This window comes from Olea europaea, chromosome 22 (genome assembly GCF_002742605.1).
Source record: "Olea europaea var. sylvestris chromosome 22, O_europaea_v1, whole genome shotgun sequence".
In the NCBI taxonomy this organism is placed as follows: Eukaryota; Viridiplantae; Streptophyta; class Magnoliopsida; order Lamiales; family Oleaceae; genus Olea; species Olea europaea.
Genome location: NC_036258.1, coordinates 14706421 through 14727301, shown reverse-complemented (window position 1 = coordinate 14727301; position 20881 = coordinate 14706421). Strand labels below are relative to the sequence as shown.

General features: G+C 34.5%; 2 protein-coding genes across 2 annotated transcripts in view; one reads left to right on the top strand and one right to left on the bottom strand.

Moving 5' to 3' along the window:
* LOC111371801 (probable histone H2A variant 1) overlaps positions 1–8295 on the top strand; it is a 12820-nt gene extending 4525 nt beyond the window's left edge. Inside the window, exon 2 of the mRNA XM_022993966.1 lies at positions 7703–8295. Coding sequence (XP_022849734.1) covers positions 7703–7999 — 297 coding nt within the window. The 3' untranslated portion in view covers positions 8000–8295. The remainder of the gene's footprint in view (positions 1–7702) is intronic.
* Positions 8296–15937: 7642 nt separating this feature from the next.
* LOC111371800 (N-alpha-acetyltransferase 50) lies at positions 15938–19970 on the bottom strand. The gene is made up of 4 exons (XM_022993965.1): positions 19790–19970; positions 19480–19667; positions 16389–16511; positions 15938–16309 (listed from the first exon to the last, which is right to left on the bottom strand). The coding sequence occupies exons 2-4, from the start codon at positions 19634–19636 to the stop codon at positions 16098–16100; spliced, it is 492 nt and encodes a 163-aa protein (XP_022849733.1). The 5' UTR covers positions 19637–19667; positions 19790–19970; the 3' UTR covers positions 15938–16097.
* Positions 19971–20881: the final 911 nt, after the last annotated feature.

Sequence of the window (20881 nt, the reverse complement as noted above, 5' to 3'; positions counted from 1 at the left end):
TCAAAATCTTCAAGTTTAGGTTCATAGACTAGATCTTCTAACGGCTCCTTTATTACATTCTTTCGTTCTTCCATGACTAAGGTTCGATTAGGACATTTAGAAGAAATGTGACCAAAATCTTTACAGTTGACGCACAACAAGTGAGAAGAAGACCTTAGAGTTTCAGAAATTCTACCCTGATTTTCCAAGATTGGAGAACTATTAGAAGGGGGAGGTCCTAGAAGGGACTTAATGAGAGGAGGTGGAGCCAATGAAGCCAAATGATGATTATAAAAATTTTTACCCTTATTTTTCAAAATTGGAGGAACATCAGACGGGAGAGGTCCTAGAAGGGACTTAACGGGAGGAAGTGGAGCCAATGACACTGAAGGATGATTGTCAATATGCTTTCTATATGGAGAAGAAGATCTTGGACTTTCATGACCTTTACAATTATTTTTCCAAATAGCAGGAACATTAGACGGAGACGGTTTTATGATAGAGTTATGATGAGGCGACGCTAATGAGATGGGTGAACTACGATGAGCACGCTTTTCATATGGAGTACTAATAATTAACTCATAATCTCGAGCTAAAGAGTAAGCGTGATCAAGAGTAGTGACACCTCGAAGGAAAAGCTTGCGCTTAAGATCATCTCTCAGACCTTGGCTAAACCTACTCAAAGTCGTGCTCTCATCCTCAATTAAATGACATTTGGTTCGAAATTCCTCAAATTGCGCGATATAATCAGTCACTAATTGATTTCCTTGTTTAAGGGCATTCCATTGAGTAAGAATTTCAAAATTATCTCGTTCTCGCTCACCAATTTGACCCCTATTCCTATCCTTACAATCGGGTCGAAAGTATTTTTGATTACATTGTCGACGATGTTGTCTATTATGGGACACCTTAGAATTATCAACATCAATTGAATGAGGGACGTGTTTAAAATTTTTCAAACTAACAAATAGTGCCTTACGCTCTTCAAGAGTAGCGTTCATTTGAGTTTGAATAACCGCTATTTGTCGGGTGAGTGCATCGAATTGTGATGGGTCCATGTTTAAGGTACTGGAGCTAAAAGTGACAAGATGACCAATATGTAACTATATGCACTGTAATAGCAACTTAATGACATGCAATAGGGAGATCAACGAACAAAAAGTGCAAGTAATGAAAAATGAAAATTTAAGCTATTTTTTTTTAAATTTAAATTTTGGGATTAAAATCCAAAACAAACTAATACTATTAGTATAAGTAAAATAGCAAAGTAAGGGTCAAATACTAGTCAAACTCTAATCACGTAAAATAAGTGAGGTAAAAGTGGAACTTATTGAAGTGAATGGGTCCAATTATGTGAGTGAGTTTAGATAAACAACTAGATCAACAGCAGCAAAAAAATTTAATTGATGCAATTTCTAAGATAAACAGTAATGTACCAAAGATAAATAGAATGGTAACTCCTCTTTTTGTTCATCGAAGCGACTAGATTGATCAACAGAACAGGAAGAGGTATCCTGAACAGTAACACGATTTTTTTTTATACTACAGAATGAAAATACAATATTTGGAATCCCGGGTGTGAACAGTACCCGTGAACAGTACACGATTTTTTTTTCCTCTTCAACAAGGGCAGAGAACAGAATGGAAAAAAATTGCTGTTTCTTATGCTAAACCTCTTTCAATTGTGCTGTTTCAACGAGATTTGGGAGAAAAGGAGAGATTTTGGATTGTAAAAAGAAAGTACCCAAGATTCGGCTCTGATACCACTTTGATGCAGGATGAAAATGAATTCCTGCAAAGTAGTTAGAACAAACAGAATATAGCATAACCAGAAGAAGAAGGCGAAAGCAGTAAGAAAGGGGGAGGAACCGGAGAGAAACAAGGGGGAACGAGGGGAGACCAGGGGACAGAAAGGGAGAAGCAAGGGGGGAAACGGCCGGCTGCAAGCCAAAACCAATTGTCTCAAATGAGAAACAAAACAGAAATAAATAGCAGAACACAAACTCTAAAGAGAAGGACTTGGGCCAAACTCACTAAACAAGCCCAATAACAAAAACATAAACAATAGTCCAAATAAAATATAACTAATGGTCCAAATAGAAAATAAATAATAAATGGATGTCCGCATCAACATGTCACATGGAATGCTAAATACATTGCTTGAGGAGTGTCCCTAAATAACTCCTGGAGTGTATTAGAAACTTTAAAAGTATATGAAAAATATGGCAAATTACCCATTGGACATTTTACCTTAGTAAGAGTCCATGCTTCATTGTTATGAGCGAAGTCTGGTATCTATGCTTCCCTGTACAGTAATACTGTGTTGTGTTGTGTTCTCCAGCATATTCTTTAATCTATAGGCCTATCACTCTAGATGTATAAGCTATCTTTTGGAATCAATGTACTAAATATATCTTTCTGCATGTTTTATTCCTTGATATAAAATAGGTCAAATGGTAGATGGAGATTAATCCTGATCGAATACATACAAAAATGAAAAATCCATGTTTTTTTCACTGAATTACTGTCTTGAAACTTAATTAAAGAATTGATGCAAAAGGTTAAAGTGTTTAATTGCTTCTACAACATTTTTAACAGTGTTAGACATCGGATGTGTCTAACAGTAACAGGACATTTGCAAAACAGATTGGATAAAATTTACCCCTGAAACCTATTTAACCACCTTCTAGGTTGTTGTAAACTAGTTTAGACTTCATAGTTAGTATTGTGAGTATCCCATATATGACAAAAAGGCCGAACAAATTGCGTGAAATTTCTGTCCAAAAAAACCCTTTTTACATTGTGTTGTGTATTGTATATATATTTACAGTTATTTGATCTAAAAGGAAACTAAATAAATTAAAGATACAATCCCTGACAATTAGCAACAAATCATTCTTTTTCCAAATATTCGCCGGTATATATGGTAACTCCTCCCCTCAAATTGATGCTGGGAGGTCAACCAAGAACAATTTGCCCACAAGGAAATGATGTCGTAGTCGAGTCAATGCTTTGGTGAAGACATCTGCTACTTGGAGATCAAAAGAAATGTAGGGAAGAGATATCACCCTATCCATCAAAGTATCACGAATAAAATGACAATTAGCTTCGATATGCTTCGTACGTTCATGAAATACGGGATTATTTGCAATCTGAATAGCAATGGTGTTGTCAACATGAAGAGGAGTAGGATTATCTTGAGAAAACCCAAGCTCCTCCAGAAGACCTCGTAACCAAATAATCTCAGAACAAGCTGTAGACATAGCATGATACTCAGCCTCAGTAGATGATTTAGAGACGCGATCCTGTTTCTTACATTTCCAAGAGATTAAAGCATCACCTAAAAACATACACCAACCCGTAGTGGAACGACGCGTATCCGGACACCCGGCCCAATCAGCATCACTGTAGGCAGAAAGTTGAAGAGACGACCCTTTAGGAAAAAATAACCCACGAGTGGATGATCCACGAATATAGCGAATAATACGACGAACGGCCGCAAGATGAAGATGCCGAGGTGAAGACATAAACTGGCTGACCCGATGAACGACATAAGAGATATCTGGGCGAGTGGTAGTCAAATAGATGAGACTCCCAACGAGGCGACGATATAGAGTAGGATAGTCTGGAAGATCCCCTTCATCTTTCCGATACTTTACATTGACTTCCATAGGAGTATTAACAGAAGAAGACTTCTCCAACCCAGCTAACGCAATAAGATCTTGAATATACTTATGCTGGTTTAAGAAAATACCATTGGGCTGATGATGAACTTCGAGTCCTAAGAAGTATGTGAGTTGGCCGAGATCTTTCTTGTGAAAAGTTGCATGTAATAACTTTTGAAGCTTTGAAATAAAATCACAGTCAGTGCCAATAATAATGATATCATCCACATAAACCAAGAGAAGTACAATACCAGAGGTAGACTTGTGGAAGAAGAGAGAAGAATCATACTGACTCTGTGCAAAACTAAAGGTAATGAGTGTGCTACGAAACTTCTCAAACCAAGCTCGGGGAGCCTGCTTGAGTCCATCCAAAAAACGTCGTAGTTTACAAACATCATGAGGAGATGAAGTAGTCATACCAGAAGGAAGCTTCATATAAATCTCTTCGTGAAGATCGCCGTGAAGAAAGGCATTCTTCACATCCAACTGATGTAGGTTCCATCACTGCGAGGTAGCAATAGCTAGGATCGTCCTGACTATGGTCATTTTGGCGACAGGAGCAAATGTCTCCTCATAGTCAACCCCATATCCCTGTCTGTTACCCAGAGCTACAAGATGAGCTTTGTACCGATCCAAGGAGCCGTCAGAATGAAGTTTCATAGAGAAAACCCATTTGCTCCCAATAGGTTTCATAGTAGGAGGACAAGGCACAATGTCCCAAGTGTGATTCTCCTCAAGGGTCTGAAGTTCTGCTTGCATTGCCTTTTGCCAACACTCATGTTCCATGGCCTGTTTGTAACAAGTAGGAACGGAAATAGCAGATAAAGTAGCTACAAGAGAAACAGGAGATGAGAAATCGTACCGATCAGGGCGAGAATGACGAGTAGACCGATGAAGACAGATGGGAACTGTAGGAGGATTAGGTGCCGGTTCGAGATCAGGAGGGGGCACATCAGTAGGAGGATCAGACCCACGATTACGTCGTTCATACACAAGTCCTGGCTTAAATCGTGCTATAACAGCTGGGGAATCAGAGAAGCTAGGCAGGATAGATGAAGATGTATGGAGTAGCTCAGAATGAGACAGAAAAAATATTGGTTTTCAAAGAAAACCACATTCCTAGAAATGCTTATACGTTTAGCGTGAGAATCATAGTAAATATAACCTTTTTGAGAGACAGCATAACCAAGGAAAACACATTTAACAGACTGAGCAGTAAGTTTATGTCGCTCATGAGCAGGAAGATGTACAAAACAAACACAACCAAATGTATGCAGATCAGAATAGGAGGGTGAATATCCAAATAGTTTAAAGAATGGAGAAACATGATTTAAAATAGGAGATGGTAGACGATTAATTAAATGAACCGAAGTGGAAAGTGCTTCACACCAGAATCGAGAAGGTACCGATGATTCAAGTAAGAGTGTTCTTACCATATCCAGGAGATGACGATTCTTTCTTTCAGCAACACCGTTTTGCTGTGGTGTTGAAGGACAAGAATGTTGAGAGAGGATACCTTACTTTGGAGAAAGTTCTGAAACTCATTTGACATATATTCCCCTCAGAATCAGATCGCAAGATCTTAATGAGGCTAGAAAATTGAGTCTCAACAAGAGCTAGGAAACGCTTAAAGATTGAAAAGACTTCTGATTTGGCTCTTAAAAAATAGACCCAAGTAAAACGACTGAAGTCATCAATAAATGTAACAAAGTACTTATAACGTGCATGAGAAATAATAGGTGAAATTCCCCAAACATCACTATGAATAATATCAAAACATTGTGAGTCACGAGATCCATGAGTGGGAAAAAGTAGAGTTTTACTTTTGCTAAGTTTGCATGCAGTGCAATCAAAAGAAAGTTTAGACGAACATGTTTTATTACCCAATAAATTAGAATTAAATAAAGTGCGAAGTACATCTGAGTTTGGGTGGCCTGAACGTTTGTGCCACAATTTATTATCAGTACTAATGGTATTACATGCGAATGAAAGTAAAGGAGAACTAGGAAAAGGAGAAATATGCAAGGGAAAGAGTCGTCCCACTTTAGGCCCCTTTGCGATCATCTTCCCCGACACTGAATCGGATCCTGCACAACACAATCAGAATGAGAGAAATGAACATTATAATTACTATTAACTAATTGACCAACGGAAAGTAAATTTGTAGAAAGATTGGGAGACACAAAAACATTAGTTAAGGAATCTGAAAGATCACCAACACCTTTGATAGGCAGAGAACTATCATTAGCAGTATGAATTTTTAGATTCCCATCATATTCTTTCACATTGGAAAGAGGAATAACGGTGTTGGTCATATGATTAGAAGCTCTAGAGTCGAAGAACCATGGTTTAGACGAAGTTTTATGAGTATCTGATAGTCCAAAGGCAGAGAAAGCAGAATTGCTCATCTGTTGTACCATTTCAGGGGTGAGGGTGGATGTAGAAGCAGGATTTGGAACAACGTGCGAAGCAGTAGGCAATGCTGCAAAGTTAGAGGTACTAGTGGAGGCATGATAGGCAGCAGTATGCCTCTTTTCTGGCCGAATGGGACAAACAGATATGTGATGACCTTGTTTCTTGCAATAGTTACAGTATTTCTTAGGACAATCCCGAGAAATGTGACCAAAAGCTTTACAATTATAGCACTGGATAGCACGCATGTCACGACCCTTGTTCCTTCCTTGTGTTGCATAAGCCACAGGAGCACTGATAGTATCCCTATGCTCCACGGCAGCCTGAGTAACTAGACGTTGCTCCTTACGAAGAAGTTCACCCAAGCAAGTATCTAGAGATGGTACAGGTTGACGATTCATCAGATTGGATCGTGCAGCCTCAAATTCGGGATGTAGCTTTATCAAGAATTGATCCCTCTTGCTTGTCTCATGCACTGTTTGAATAGCAGATAGGGCTGCCGCGGGAACATTAGCATAAACTATATCTGAATATTTAGTCCAAAGATTTTGAAAACCTGAAAAGTATTGAAATCCTAAAGTCGTGTTGTCTTGTTTGTAAACCTTACTAATGTAATCCCACATAGCAGCAGTAGTTTTGTAAGGTCTCAGATTGAGAATAAGGTGTGGTTCGACTGAACTAAGGATCCAAGTCATAACTTGAGCATCCTTAATTTCCCACTTCGACAAAGCCTCAACATCTTTAGGAGCGGGATCACTACCATCTAGATGTCCCCCCAACTCTTTTCCTTTCACAAATAATTGGAATTGGAATTCCCAAGCCGAATAATTTTTTCCATTGAAGCAGATAATAAATGAGTCTAACTTATCAATTGACATGATGAATAAATTATTCAACCAAATGAAGAATCCAGACAAAAAAAAAAATTAAACCACGTGCTGAAATTGAAATAAATTAACGAGCCGAAACTGAAACAGAGCCGCAGACAACAATTAATCAACCACCACAGTCCGACTACAAGAAACGCACCACGCACCTACACGATACACCCAAGAAATGGAGGCAAAAGCTGCTGAAACTTCGAGAGAAACCGGAAATACGTAGGAGACAATCGACGACCGAATGCAGAAGACAATCGACGACCGAACGCAGAAGACAATCGAACCTGAAATGCGCAGAAGGGCGACTGGACCCACACGCCCAACACCTGAAACAGAGATCTCCCGGAGAGGCACCGACGATGGTCCCCAATACACCGAACGAGGCGAGATTCACAGCAGGTAAGAGCTTAGAACCCTAGCTCTGATACCGTGACAAAAAGGCCGAACATATTGCGTGAAATTTCTGTCCAAAAAAACCCCTTTTACATTGTGTTGTGTATTGTATATATATTTACAGTTATTTGATCTAAAAGGAAACTAAATAAATTAAAGATACAATCCCTGACAATTAGCAACAAATCATTCTTCTTCCAAATATTCGCCGGTGTATATGGTAACAATATATAAAAGCCTTTTGCTGACCACTTTTTGCCAAAAAATCGAGTCTTGAGTGGTACGAATTAGCTTAAATAGATTTTGATCATCAGAAATTTTTCATGTAGTGAGCCTTAGACAATAGTTTAACTAATTACTGTTTTCCTGCAGTTCCCTGTGGGCCGCATCCATCGACTCCTGAAGTCGAGAGTTACTGCTCATGGAAGAGTGGGTGCGACGGCTGCTGTCTATTCTGCTGCTATTTTAGAGTACCTAACTGCTGAAGTATTGGAGTTGGCTGGTAATGCGAGCAAGGATTTGAAGGTAAAACGTATCACCCCGAGGCATTTGCAGCTGGCCATACGTGGTGATGAAGAACTTGACACTCTCATAAAAGGAACCATAGCCGGTGGTGGAGTAATCCCTCACATACACAAGTCTCTCATCAACAAATCCTCCAAGGATTAGATGGCATCCTTCCTAGTTTTACATTGCTTTAGTTCAAGGGGATTATATGATGCTGTCTTGGGTTTTGTGTTTATGGGCTTAGCTTGTGTACATTTCTAGGTGTTTGATTAATCACGGGTTGTGAAGCTACTGATGGATGATTTATTTCTGCTTTTTGTCTTCTCGTAGGATACTTCTGGGTGTAGGCATCGGTTCAACTGTATTGCGCGAATGCACTTATTGGACAGGCGAGAGTATTGTTTTTTATATATGAACTATTATGGTTTTAGTGTCTTCGTAATTGCAATGTTTTCATATATCTGATGAATTCGGGGATAATAAAGTTTATAATAGGATGCGGATGAGTATGTTAATGGTGATAGTTTTTTCATATCCAGTTTTCCCGCTGGTTGGGGTTGTTCAGCCCTGCCTGCAAACCTCAGCAAAGGGCTGGCATACTAGAGCATGCTTTGCTGGTTAACTAATTTTGCACGATGGTATTGGAGGAAGTTCTAATTATTTCTGCCGTTTAGGTAAGGTATTTTTGCCATTCTCGTGGATGTATTCTGCATTCTTAAATGAAACAGATGTGAACTGTTGCTAGTTAACGATTTATGGATTGAGTTATGGCATGGTCGATCTCTTCATTTATTGGGATAAAAGTTTAGTTGTAAATTCACTAGAGGTGAACGGAATTTTTTTTTTTTTAATTTTTATTAATTGAGCTCGAGATTTTTTTATTTTCAAATATGCTACTCGTACAGATGAATTTAAAGGTGCTGCATTGTAGAATTTAATTGGTTGGTTTAACTTTGTTTTTGTCAAGAATTCAATAAAATCTTGACAATTGACATTCTGTAAAAATAGCATATACATGTAACATTTCTCATTTATTTGTAAAGAGCATCGTGGACCCTTCCCACCCACACCACAAGTCTGCCATCAGCACTGCAAACTCATAATCACTAAAAGCTGCCCTCCAGCATAATCACCATTAGAGAACTCCACCGCAAGGGATGACAATGGGTCGAGCTGGTGCTCACGAGCTCGGCTCGTCAAAGGACCCTTCCTACCCATTTCCCACCACCGCAAGTTCACCATCAGCATTGCAAACTCATAATCACTAAAAGCCGTCCTGTGGCATAATCAACATTGGCGACCACCACAAGGGATGGCAATGGGTTGAGTCGGTCCCCGCTAGGCTCATCACTTTGACGAGTTGAGCTAAAGCTCGTTCAAGCACGAGCTTGAGCGTTTTTTTTTTTTTACTTGTCAGCTCGTGGGCTTGTGAATTTTATGCTTGTGGGCACGGTTCAAAAATCGTTCGGCTCATCGATCGAGCACCATGTTAGGCTCGTGCTAGTGCTCGGGTTTCTCCCAAAATGAGCCAGAGCCGTCCATGGACCGAGCTTTAACGAGCCAAGACATGTCAAGCCAATGAGTTTCTCTGTCCTTTTGCCATCCTTACACCACAGTGAGACCCATTTAAAATGAAAAAAATGGCTTCATTTAATTGCAGCCAGCCAGATTGTAAATTGGATTTTAGAAAGATCCATAGGGGTAAACAAGGGTAATGGGATGAGGTGGTATACATGGATTTTTCACCTTGATTTGAAGATGTCAAACTAATGAGATCTTATATGGCATCAGGCAGTCCCCGGGAGCTCGGTTTGAACAATTCACTAAGTTTTTGAAATAGAGTTGGGTATGGTCCGGTTCATTTCGATTCCAACGAGAATCGTCTGGTCCAAATTTAATTGTGAAACCATTCGGGTTAGGTTTCATTCAATTCGATTCGATTCGGTTCCCAAGTTTTGTACTATAATTAATTTTTTTAAAATTAATTTAATTAATGACATGTCCAATCTTAGTTATTCTAAAATAACTTAGTCCAATCTTATATATCTTTTGCATTTCTCTTTGCTGAATTCTTCATATATTTGATTATTAAAATTATAGGAAGAAGAAGATAGAGAGCTCAAAATAATTAAAAAATGTGCTGTCGAGTTGCAATTCGATTTTTTCATAATAGTAGAAACGACACTACGGTAAGATAATAGATTTGGGTTTGGGTAAAATTTAGATCAATTTGATTAAGTTGAGCTTAGACTGAAAATTAGAAATAAGAAAATCATATTTTTGGTTTTGAGCTAAATTAACTAGTTAACAAATTTATTTAAAAAAATAAATTATTTGACTTATTTAAAATAAATAAATTTTAAAAATAGGGAGATTTGGTTCTTATTCAGTTTCTTGGTTTTTAAACTAAAATTGAAAATTGATCTAAATTCGTTAGTTCTTGATTCAAATATCCATTCATGTATATAACTAAGAAGAACAGCTCGATTAGGTTCGGGAGTTTTGCCCAACCTTACTTTGAAAGGATATGATTATTTACAAAGCCAAGGATATTACACTTAATTCTTTAAACACTTACCACTCATGAGAACAACTTATTCTTATTGTGTACATCAATGATGTAATTGTTAAAGGTGACGATTTAGAAGAAATTCAAAGTTTGAAAGGGCTTTTGGCAGAAGCATTCGAGATTAAAGATTTGGGGACTTTGAGATAGGGGTGGACATTGTTCCATTTAGTTTTGGTTTCAAGAGAATCAAATCGAACCATGGATCAATTATTTTTCGATAATAGAACAAACTTTTGTTTTTATTTTTTTATTTTTTTTAAGATATCGAACCAAATTAGAATTAAACCATTCTATTCCGTTGTGATTTTGGTTTTGGTTCCATTAAATTTCAAATGATAAATACAAATTAAAATCTTTCATTATATTCATAAATTAGTAATATATACCTAAATAAAAAAAAATAAAAATAAACATCAAGCATTCAGCAAATGTAATAGTACATGAGGCATAGGAGTGCAAGTGTGTATCTAAAATTGAAAATGAGAGAAATGAATTAGAATGTAGATTTAAATTTGGCCATTTTATCTTAACTGATAAGGTAAAATGCAATGATAACTGATCTTTTGTCCATTTTACACTCGTAATTTTTAAAGTTGGATTTTTTTGGTGTGATTCGTTAATTAGTAAAAAGAAAATATAATAATAATAATAATAATAATAATAATAATAATAATAATAATAATAATAATAATAATAATAATAATAATAATAAATTGAGTTCGATTCTCGGTTCTACGAACCAAAATCATCAACTTTTTTTTTGGTAGAATCGAATTGAACAACTCAATTTGGTTTGGTATAGTCATTTTGTCGATCCCTACTTTGAGATTTTTTGAAGTATGGAGCTAGCTTGTACAAAACATGGTATAATTGTATGCCAAAGGAAATATGTCCTCAATAAAGAAACAGGAATAACACGACGCAAGCTTGCTGCCACAGGATTTCGGTTATAGTTTTCCGTGCGATGGCCCGGGACCGCTAGGGATGCTTAACGCCACTTCGCCAACTGACGTTACCTGCGCTTTCGTGTCTCTCAGTGTGGTCAGCACTGGGTGTTTCCGAGCTGAGTATGAAGCCTTGCTTATCGGATTAGAACTAGCTGCGGCAATCCCAATCGCTACAATCAAAGATAGGAGTGCCAGTGGACATGGATGGGTACTAAAAACTTGTGAAAGACTAATCTACTTATTACATACTCGACCAAAAGGTTTTTATGCTATATAAAGGCAACATCGTGTAAGGGCCTATTTTTCAAGAAGAATGACCACCTCCTTGTGGAAGCCTGCTCAAATGAAGATTGGGCGGGCTCAATCAATGACCGAAGATCTACTACGTGCTACTGCAACTTTTGGATGGGTGATATGGTTACTTGAAGGAGCAAAAAACAGCAAGTTGTATCGCGATCAAGCATTGAAGCTGAGTTCAGGTTACTGGTCCTAGGGATTTATAAAGTTTCATGGATTATAAACCTTCTTAAATTGCTAAGATTGGAGCCAAAAAGATCTGCAATGGTGTCTTGTGATAACAAAGCTACAATTAGTTTTGCTCATAACCCATTTTAACGCAACAAAACAAAGTGCGTTCGGGTAGTTTTGCACTTCATAAAGGAAAAGATTTAAACCGAGAACATTCTAAGTGGGATTGCGGATTTATGACCAAAGGAGGAGGTCTATTAGTAGAGCAACCCGACGTTCATTTAATTCTATCATAGACAAGTTGGGAATACACAACATCTGCACTCCCGCTTGAAGGGGAGTGCTGAAAATCTTGGTGCTAATAAATCTGATTTTATTTCATTATTAATACATAACATCTATACGCTCGCTTGAGGGGGAGTGCTGAAAACTTGGCGCTAATAAATCTGATTTTATTTCATCGTTATTAGTTTTTCCCTATTTTTGTTTAGTCATAGCTGTTAGGAATATTGTTTTATTGATTGCAGGAATATAATTAGATGTGATTGTAGGAATTTAATTAAATAGTTTCCTTGTTTAAATGGGCTAGTAAAATCGCATAATGTACATGAATTCTTCATGTTATAGAGAATAAAATTAATATAATTTCTATTCTCAAAAACCTTAGTAAACAATGAATATCAAGAATAATATTGTATCTGTTGCAAATAATATTTTTTTAGTGACCGCCAATTATACTCTAGCAACTGTGATTTTTATTATTATTGTATTCTGATTCTTTCTTATAAAAATGCGGCTTTGGTTTTCAATATAACACACAAGTCTATTAACTTTTTCACATTCTCCTCCTTTTCTCTTTAGCTTATAATACGTCATTAGCATAAAGTTCTAACCAATTGAGTTAGAAAAAATTATTTCTATTTTTGTTTTCAAATATTTAGCCAGTTGAGGTAGATGTTTTTTCCCCTTTAGTCAAAGAAAGACGAAGTTCTAGCCAATTGAGTTTACAAAGAAACTCTTTTAATTTGCTCAAAGAAAATTTTAATATTATTTTAACTTGAAATTGTATAACAAAGAGGTATAGTAATTTGATCTAATTATATCGAGTTTGACTATATCAATTTATGATAAATAAATATTTACATAATAATTTTTTTTCATACGATATTTTAAAAGAATATTGTATTATTGTCCTTGAAAAAATAAACAATTTAAATAAGAAACAACCTAAATCGACTTGTTCTTGAAGAAGCACAAATTCACACATATTATTACTTTTGAAAAAATACAATATTTTTCATATAATATTCTTTAAATATAATTTGTTTCTAATTGTGCTTTCATGGGAAAAAAAACACACACACACACACACACACACAATTTACAATTTCGTTAATATTAGCGAAGAACATTAAGCAGATTTGTTTAAAAAAATTATATTATTCTAATATTCCAGCGAAATGTTGTTCCAGAAGGACGTGATATTACAATTTCAATAATTTAGGAAAATTTTGATTCATTGCTCTAAGAAGCAATGATTATTTTATTGTATGCATAGTGATTATGTTTTTATTTTGAATGAATATCTTTTTTGCATTAATCAATTATGAAATCAAAAGGGCAAATTTTATATTAATATATCTACTTTTTCAATTGAATTTGTGTAAATAAATTCAAGCCAATATTTTAAGTGTGTTTCATCTTTTCTAATAATTAATTATCTTTATTTTTATTATTATTTTTTTTTTTGGCAATTGTTCGATTAATTATCTCGTTCCTATTTTGTTACAATTTATGAATTTGTGTTCATCACTAAATGAAAACATAAAACTTATACCATGTGGACATTGGTTCTCATATGATTACATCATAGTTAATCATATTTTCAAGAATTAATTATGTCTTTTAGTTGATTGAATAGTTATTTGAATGATAAGCATTGTATTGAACCAGAATTCTTATTGCTTTTTGGGCATGACCAATTGAATCATCATTGAATCAATAATGATGCTAAATTGAGAATTCGAATGGACATTCAACGAAGAATTAGAAGATTCTTCAATTTAATAAATTCGTTTATGATATTTGTTCTCTTATTGGTCATTAACTATCACTAGCTAAACAAAGACTGAATTTTTTATATTTTTTAAAATTAATTAGGGCGATATATGGGGCATGTCACACTTCACATTGACCATCTAGATATTATCTCTATATAACAGATTCGATACATCTACTAAATGATTACATGTTATTTGCAATCTGAAATTTACGAAATTACTGTTCAAAAATTAAATTATAAGCATAATTTTCATATTATACAATTAGGAAGGTATGTTTTATTAATATGAGCGAGTTTAAATTTCAACATTTTAATGAGTGTTAGAAGGGATATCAATAAATGATTTAACACTATATATAATATATATACACGATTAACAATATTTCATACACCAGTTTTAAATGCTCTAACTCGAATTACCGATCTAGAGGGAAATTAATTAATATTATATTTGATAAATTTTATGGTACGCCTTAGACATGATGATCTTTGATTCTATTACAAAAAAATCTCCAAACGAAAATGAAGCAATTAACAAAAATGGCCCCATTAAAGAAATATATACACTTGATGAGTATTTAAACATAATAAATTATAAAATTTTGAAAGATGTTCATGTACTTGATATGTCAATAAATTATATCATTATGAGAAAAGAAATAAAATCGAAAAAGAAAAAAGGTGTCGATAACACTTCTGCACATGATATATATATATCATACAGCGAGTAATTGAAATAAATGCGTCAAAATATATCGATCGAAGTAATGATTGAATAAATAAAAGGAACGTAATCTTAGATTGAATTTACTAGAGAGACTTGAATTTCTGGATTTACAATCCGAATATCTGAATGTGTACACTTATATGAAAAGAAAATGATAAAAATAAAGTCATAATATATGATGAATGACTTTCAACAAAGTGAATTTCAAGGTTGATGAAGTCACATATCCGTATGTTGTTATTCTAACAATGCACGAAACTTGAAATACGGTTACAGCCAATTTATATGACATGACTATTAATGTTATTCTTGAACGATTTTATGCCTGAAGTATATAATTCAAATGATATTATCATGAAGGAAAGTAAATAAGCATTTTATTCTTTTCCTTTGGTTAAAAGTTCTGTCTCATTGGATTTTCCTGACAAAGTTTTTAACGACAACTTTTGTAACATACTTAAAAGAATAAGTACTTTTTTTCCTTCATTAAAATATTTTCACATGGTTTTTCCTAATAAGTTTTAAATAAAGCATATTTTTGTGTAATGAATGTCTGTAACCTAAAAGACATTTATCGCCCTCAAAATAATACTCTGATGTATATGAGGCTCCCAAAAAGATCAATAAGAGCTATTTTTCGAATCATCATACTACTAAAGTTATCAAAAGTTGATAAATATCTCATATAAAAACAATGTTATTTGAAAACTATACAAGATAACATAAGATATACTTCACCAAAAATTACAATATTGAAGACATTAACGTACAAGACAGATGAATTGATACTAGAATTGAAATCAGAGGAGCAATTGTACTTTTTCTTAGCTCAAGTTTTGTCATATCGAATTTTCTTGACAAAGTTTTAACGAAACAATCATTTTGTACTGTATTATTTAAAGAGGAGTGTTGTAGATAATATTTTATTTGTGAATAACAATTATATCCCTACAATCCTAAATTTTATTATCTTTATATATTTTATTCTTCCTTGTAAATATGATACTTTGGTTCTCAATATAACACATGAGTCTATTGATTTTTCTATTTTCTTCTCTTTTTCTCTCCAATTTATAACGGTTTCTCTTTCTTTATTGTTACTATTCTCATAGTGATATAAATTAAATATAAGTTATTTATTTTGATAATAAAGTCAAAAAGTTTGGATGCCAGAGCTCGTGTAAACGAGTACCCCAAGAAACAGAAGGTCGGACGGAGAGGCTAAAATGTAAACTAGAGATGCAAGCTTCGCACGAAATGATAAAATAGAAAGGGGAAATCACCATTTGCGTGTTCGAAAAGGTGAACTAGGCAATACTTGACACTATTAAGGAAGAAAAATAAATTAAAATTTTAAATCAAATTCCTCAAGTCTCATGGAGACATTACCAATAAATAGCTAATCCCAATCTTCCGATTCAAAAAACTAGTTCATGCTTCATCAAAGCAAAGTAAAAATCAATCTAGTAGTAACTCGATCCAAATGGTCATTTCTTTGTTTGAGTAATGAACTTGGTAACAACAAAGCAATCCGGTGGGGTAATATTTGTATAGTAGTTCTGAATGGTTTCCGTGATTTCAAATCCGAATTTCTTGTAGAAGTTGATGGCATCCTCGTTGTTCGTCTGCACATGCAAGTAGATCTCACCAATATTCTGCTTTGCACAAAGATCAAGCACGTAACTCACCAGCTTTGTACCTAAATACACCATAACTAAATTAATTATTGTCAAATAATATCACCTTGTTCTTGAAACTAAGACTAGCAGATTACTTACCAATGCCTAACCCACGATATGGTGCCAAGACACCCAATGTCATTATGTATACACGAATAGCACCACCTTCCTTCTTCTCAAGACGGCATGCAATTGATCCAACACAAATGTCATTGTAATATGCTGGAAAAACAAAAGAACCACATTAAGAGATATCTCGGTAACATCTGAACAGACGAGAAGCATTACGTAAAATGGGGCAGATAATTATCAACCTCTATATGGTCAATTTTTTAAATTCATTACTTCAGAAAAAATTAAAGAGCGCCATTCAGAAATCTGAGAAGGCATGATAATTGACATCTTGTAAAAGAGAAACTAGTAACATATGGGATTCTAAGACCTACAATTACTTTTTTACTGTTAAATTTGTTTCATGCAAATAGTTGTTTTGTGTGCTACACCATTCAATTTGTGTGCTTTACTTTCGGTAGTATTATTCAAATGCATTCTAATATTTGAGGGAATATTCTGATAAAGAAAGGGTGCTGCAAAAAGAGACTGTGCCACCTTAAAGAAGGGACAACATAGCAAGTCTTTCAAGAAGTCATTCAAGTGAAAAGAGTTACATATGGCTGTTAGGGTTTAGTATGTTATACCTAGAACACATGTAACCTGTTGATAAGATTTAAAACGAAAAGGCAGAAAGATGAAAAGAGGCAAATATTATGGGACGAACAAGAAGACACAAATTCAAGTTACACTCAACAGTTTGAAGGAGACAGGTTGCTAGTTAAATTGGCATCAGTATAAAATTGAATTTATACGCAATTCACATCCAGCACATCAACTGCTGCTATCATTGTTATCTCCAACTTTCATCACTACATTTCTACAAGTGTCATACATTTTCACAATGACATAATTTCAACTAATTAAATTTATTTGGAATGTTGAGGTTTATTTCTAAATCAGTAATAATTAAATTCAAGTCATAATTCTCTGTCATTCTTTTAATTTTATATCTACTGCTATAATTCCAAGGACAAACCTTGTCCACTTTAAGTGGTACCTTAAAGTTTACGTCCCTAGTTTTTTGTTCTATACTAACATCCTTTTAGGTACATATCAAATATTTTCTTCAAATAATAAAACAATTCTTTCCTTGATTTCACTGTTATGTTACTATATTATGTCAATAATTTAAGCATCATTAGCCCGAAGTCATTTATTTACTTCTAAAAACTGGGGCAAAAATCTTTGTTCAAGCTTTAACTACCCAGATGCCAAGTTTATTTCACAGTGCAGTTGGAAAGTCAATTAAAACAGATTGCCAATGCTTGCAAGTGTTTTTAAAGTTTATGTTGCTGGAATTTCCTTTAATAAGTCAGAGTTTACCATCTTGAGGATCATTCTCTATTATTATTATTATTATTTTTTTAATTTTAATTTTAATTTTTTTTAACTGAATCACAGAAAGAGAATCTACGTAGAAAATATGAGATCAGGCTTTGCTGAGTTGAGATATGAAATTACTAAATTAATTATAGAAGCACCTATACCGTTCAATCTATCTTCATAAGGGACCATGGATAGTTTTAGTGTACCATAGTTCAGAGGTATTGGAGCTAATAAACCACCGTTTTCAAACTATACTGCCCTGAACTAACCTTAAGATGCAATTGTTTTATACATACGGGCATGCAAAAGAACTCCTTCCCTTATGTTCATTAAGTTGGGATTTCTTAGTACCATCACAGGAGAGCACATATCTTGACTATATGCCAACTTCTACCACGCTATATTATTAATTTTTTTTGGTGTACCATGTCTCTATCGTTGAACATAATAAATGGCTGTTCTTTAGACAACATTAACTTAAATGATTTCATATGTCAAACTTGGTCAAATTAGTAACTAATGTGCTGAGAAGAGGTCTTTTCTCAATGTGCTACACTTCATAATCAACCTTTTTCTTGTCCATGCCCAGCAAAATGAAGCGAGCCCAGCAAAATGGCTCATAATAGCTCTTTACAGTAGTAAAGTGTTCAGCATGGAAGTTGATTCGAAATATGAATACTTATGTTAGTTAGACTAGAACAATTAGCATCAGTCGACAGTCATAAAAGAGATCTATGCAATGAACTAATAACTTGAAAATCAAAGAAAATGCAAGCATAAAGCAGGAAGCTATGATGGTAAAACACATCCTAGCAAAATCAGGAAGCACTGAGAAATATAGACCAGCCAATACTTTTCCAAGTTACTGCAAGATTAAAGGAACGCTAAACATTTTGAATTCACACAACAAGAATAATTCATGAACGAAGCATCAGAGAAAACTAAAAATCACGTTGAATTAATCTGGACCTTAAACAGTTAAACCCCTAACAACATTAGGTAATCAGCAATAAATAGTTTCAGCACAAAAGGAGAACTAGCTATGACATCCAAATGACACCAAACAAAACCCTGACTAACAATCTGACAAAGGTGAAGATAAGAAAAAGAAACGCTTCCAAGCAATAAATGATTATTAGTCCTCAAAAAAATTCGGGTGAAAACCTGAAATAATAAGTTTGCGTACATGAAAAAGAAAGCAACAACTAGTTGAATAATCAGTAACGAAGCCAAACCCAGACAAAGAATTGGATTAAACAACACAGGAGAAAGGATAAAAGAAGATTTCTAATGAGCCTGAAATCCTGTAATACGTTCCATTCAACATCAATATTCTATACTGGTTAATATGAAAGCAGAACAAAAATCCCTAAATCACTACATAAACACTTTACTGAAACGTAGGCCAAAATTCCAACCAAAAGCAAAAAATATCACCATATTTTCCTTTTTATGAGCTTAAATCCTCTAAAATCCACAGAAGACAGCGTTAATAAGTGTGGTTTCTTTTTTTCTTTCTTTTTTTTTTTTTTTTCCCCAACAGCTACTATTAAGGAAAAACAAGAAATGCCCAGTTGATAAAATTGATCAAACAATATATTCTCCAGCAATATAACACCAAATCCTGAAAACATAAGAAAAAACAAACAAAATCAGACAGCATTTGTCCCTACTTATAAAAGAAAAAAGGCAAAACAACAAACTCCCAATTAATAAAATGACAAAAAAAAAAAATCGAGTTAAATCTGACCTAATTTGGTAAATTCACCGGAGGCGAGAGCATCGGCATAGTACTTATCATTGTACCGGACCGGGAAAAGGGCAGTGTTTAGCTTTTTCAACTGCATCAAATTCTTGTCCCTCACGCCATCCAGTGATATCGAAGCATCCCTTCCTCCTACTCCCATTGTATGTATGTATGTATGTGTATACCTATATCTGCATTTATATACACAAAATTTGGAAAATTCATTAGATTTATAGAAAACAATACCATATACTATGAAAATGCGTGTGTGGAGAGAGATTAAATTGAAGAGATTGCTGAGCTAAGAAAAGACCTGAGAAATTTTGATGGTTTTGCCTTTTGGGGCTTTGGAAGATGATAGGAAATTCAGCAGAGCGGCAGTACAGCATTTGGGGAGGAATTCAAACGACGCCGTTTTAATGCACGCCTCTTACTGCCGTCTAGCTAATACCGAGTTTGTCCTCACTTACTCGTGAGGCTTGGAATGGATGATGGTACTATTAATTTTTTGAGAAATGCTACACTTTGGAAAATTTCATAGGGTTTTTACGGTCTCTCATAAATACGTGGGTCCCATCTTATTCAAAATAGAACAATTCTCCACGTACAAAATTGTTTATACAGAAGAAAAATAGGGTATTCACATGGGATGGGACCATGTGAGTATTATATTGGAAAAACACACACTACCCACCTTGTGTATGTGCATTTTGAATTTATGTAAAAATTCCGTTGAATAATTTTGTACCCATAGCAACACTCTTCAAAATATACCCAAAAAATCATGAGATCCACCTGTTTGTGAAAGCCTATAAAAATCCTGTGAAAATTTCCATTGATATTTTAGCATTTCTCTAATTTAGAGAATAGAATAAAGAGCCTACGCTTCCTATTTGGACAGGGGCCTACGAATCTCTATCCATCCAACATAACCCTAATTTATAAAGCTAATTAACAATTGGTCATGCCGTGTCGAGAATTTCCTACCTTTTGAAAATAGCATAAAAGGTCCTCTTTGAAATCTTTTGTGCGAAATACCCTTTGCTATCCTGTTCCGTCAATTGTGTCGTTAAATATCAATAGGAAAAAAAAGAAAAATAGGAAGGACAAAACTCCCCTCTATTAGATATAGCGAATTTCTTAATAAAAATATTGAAAATGACGAATATACTATTTTATTTAAGTAAAGTCCCAAAATTTTTCAAATAAGTGCAAACAAGTTCTAAATAAATAAATAAATAAATGAAAATAATAAATATTAAAAATCCATAAAGAACCAAAACAAAAAAATATATTGGATATTTCTTTTTTCTATTTTGGGGGTGGGTAGTATTTTTATTTTTGGGGGGCTGTTTTTATTTTTTATTTTAAATTTTAAACTATTTATTTGACACTTGTTTTCATT

Coding starts and splice junctions, on each gene's coding strand:
- LOC111371800 (XM_022993965.1), bottom strand. CDS start 19,636: ATGGGAGTAGGAGGAAGGGATGCTTCGATATCACTGGATGGCGTGAGG. Junction 16,512..19,479: donor CGGTGAATTTACCAAATTAG/GTCAGATTTAAC, acceptor TTGTTTTTCCAG/CATATTACAATGACATTTGT. Junction 16,310..16,388: donor ATATCGTGGGTTAGGCATTG/GTAAGTAATCTG, acceptor TGGTGTATTTAG/GTACAAAGCTGGTGAGTTAC.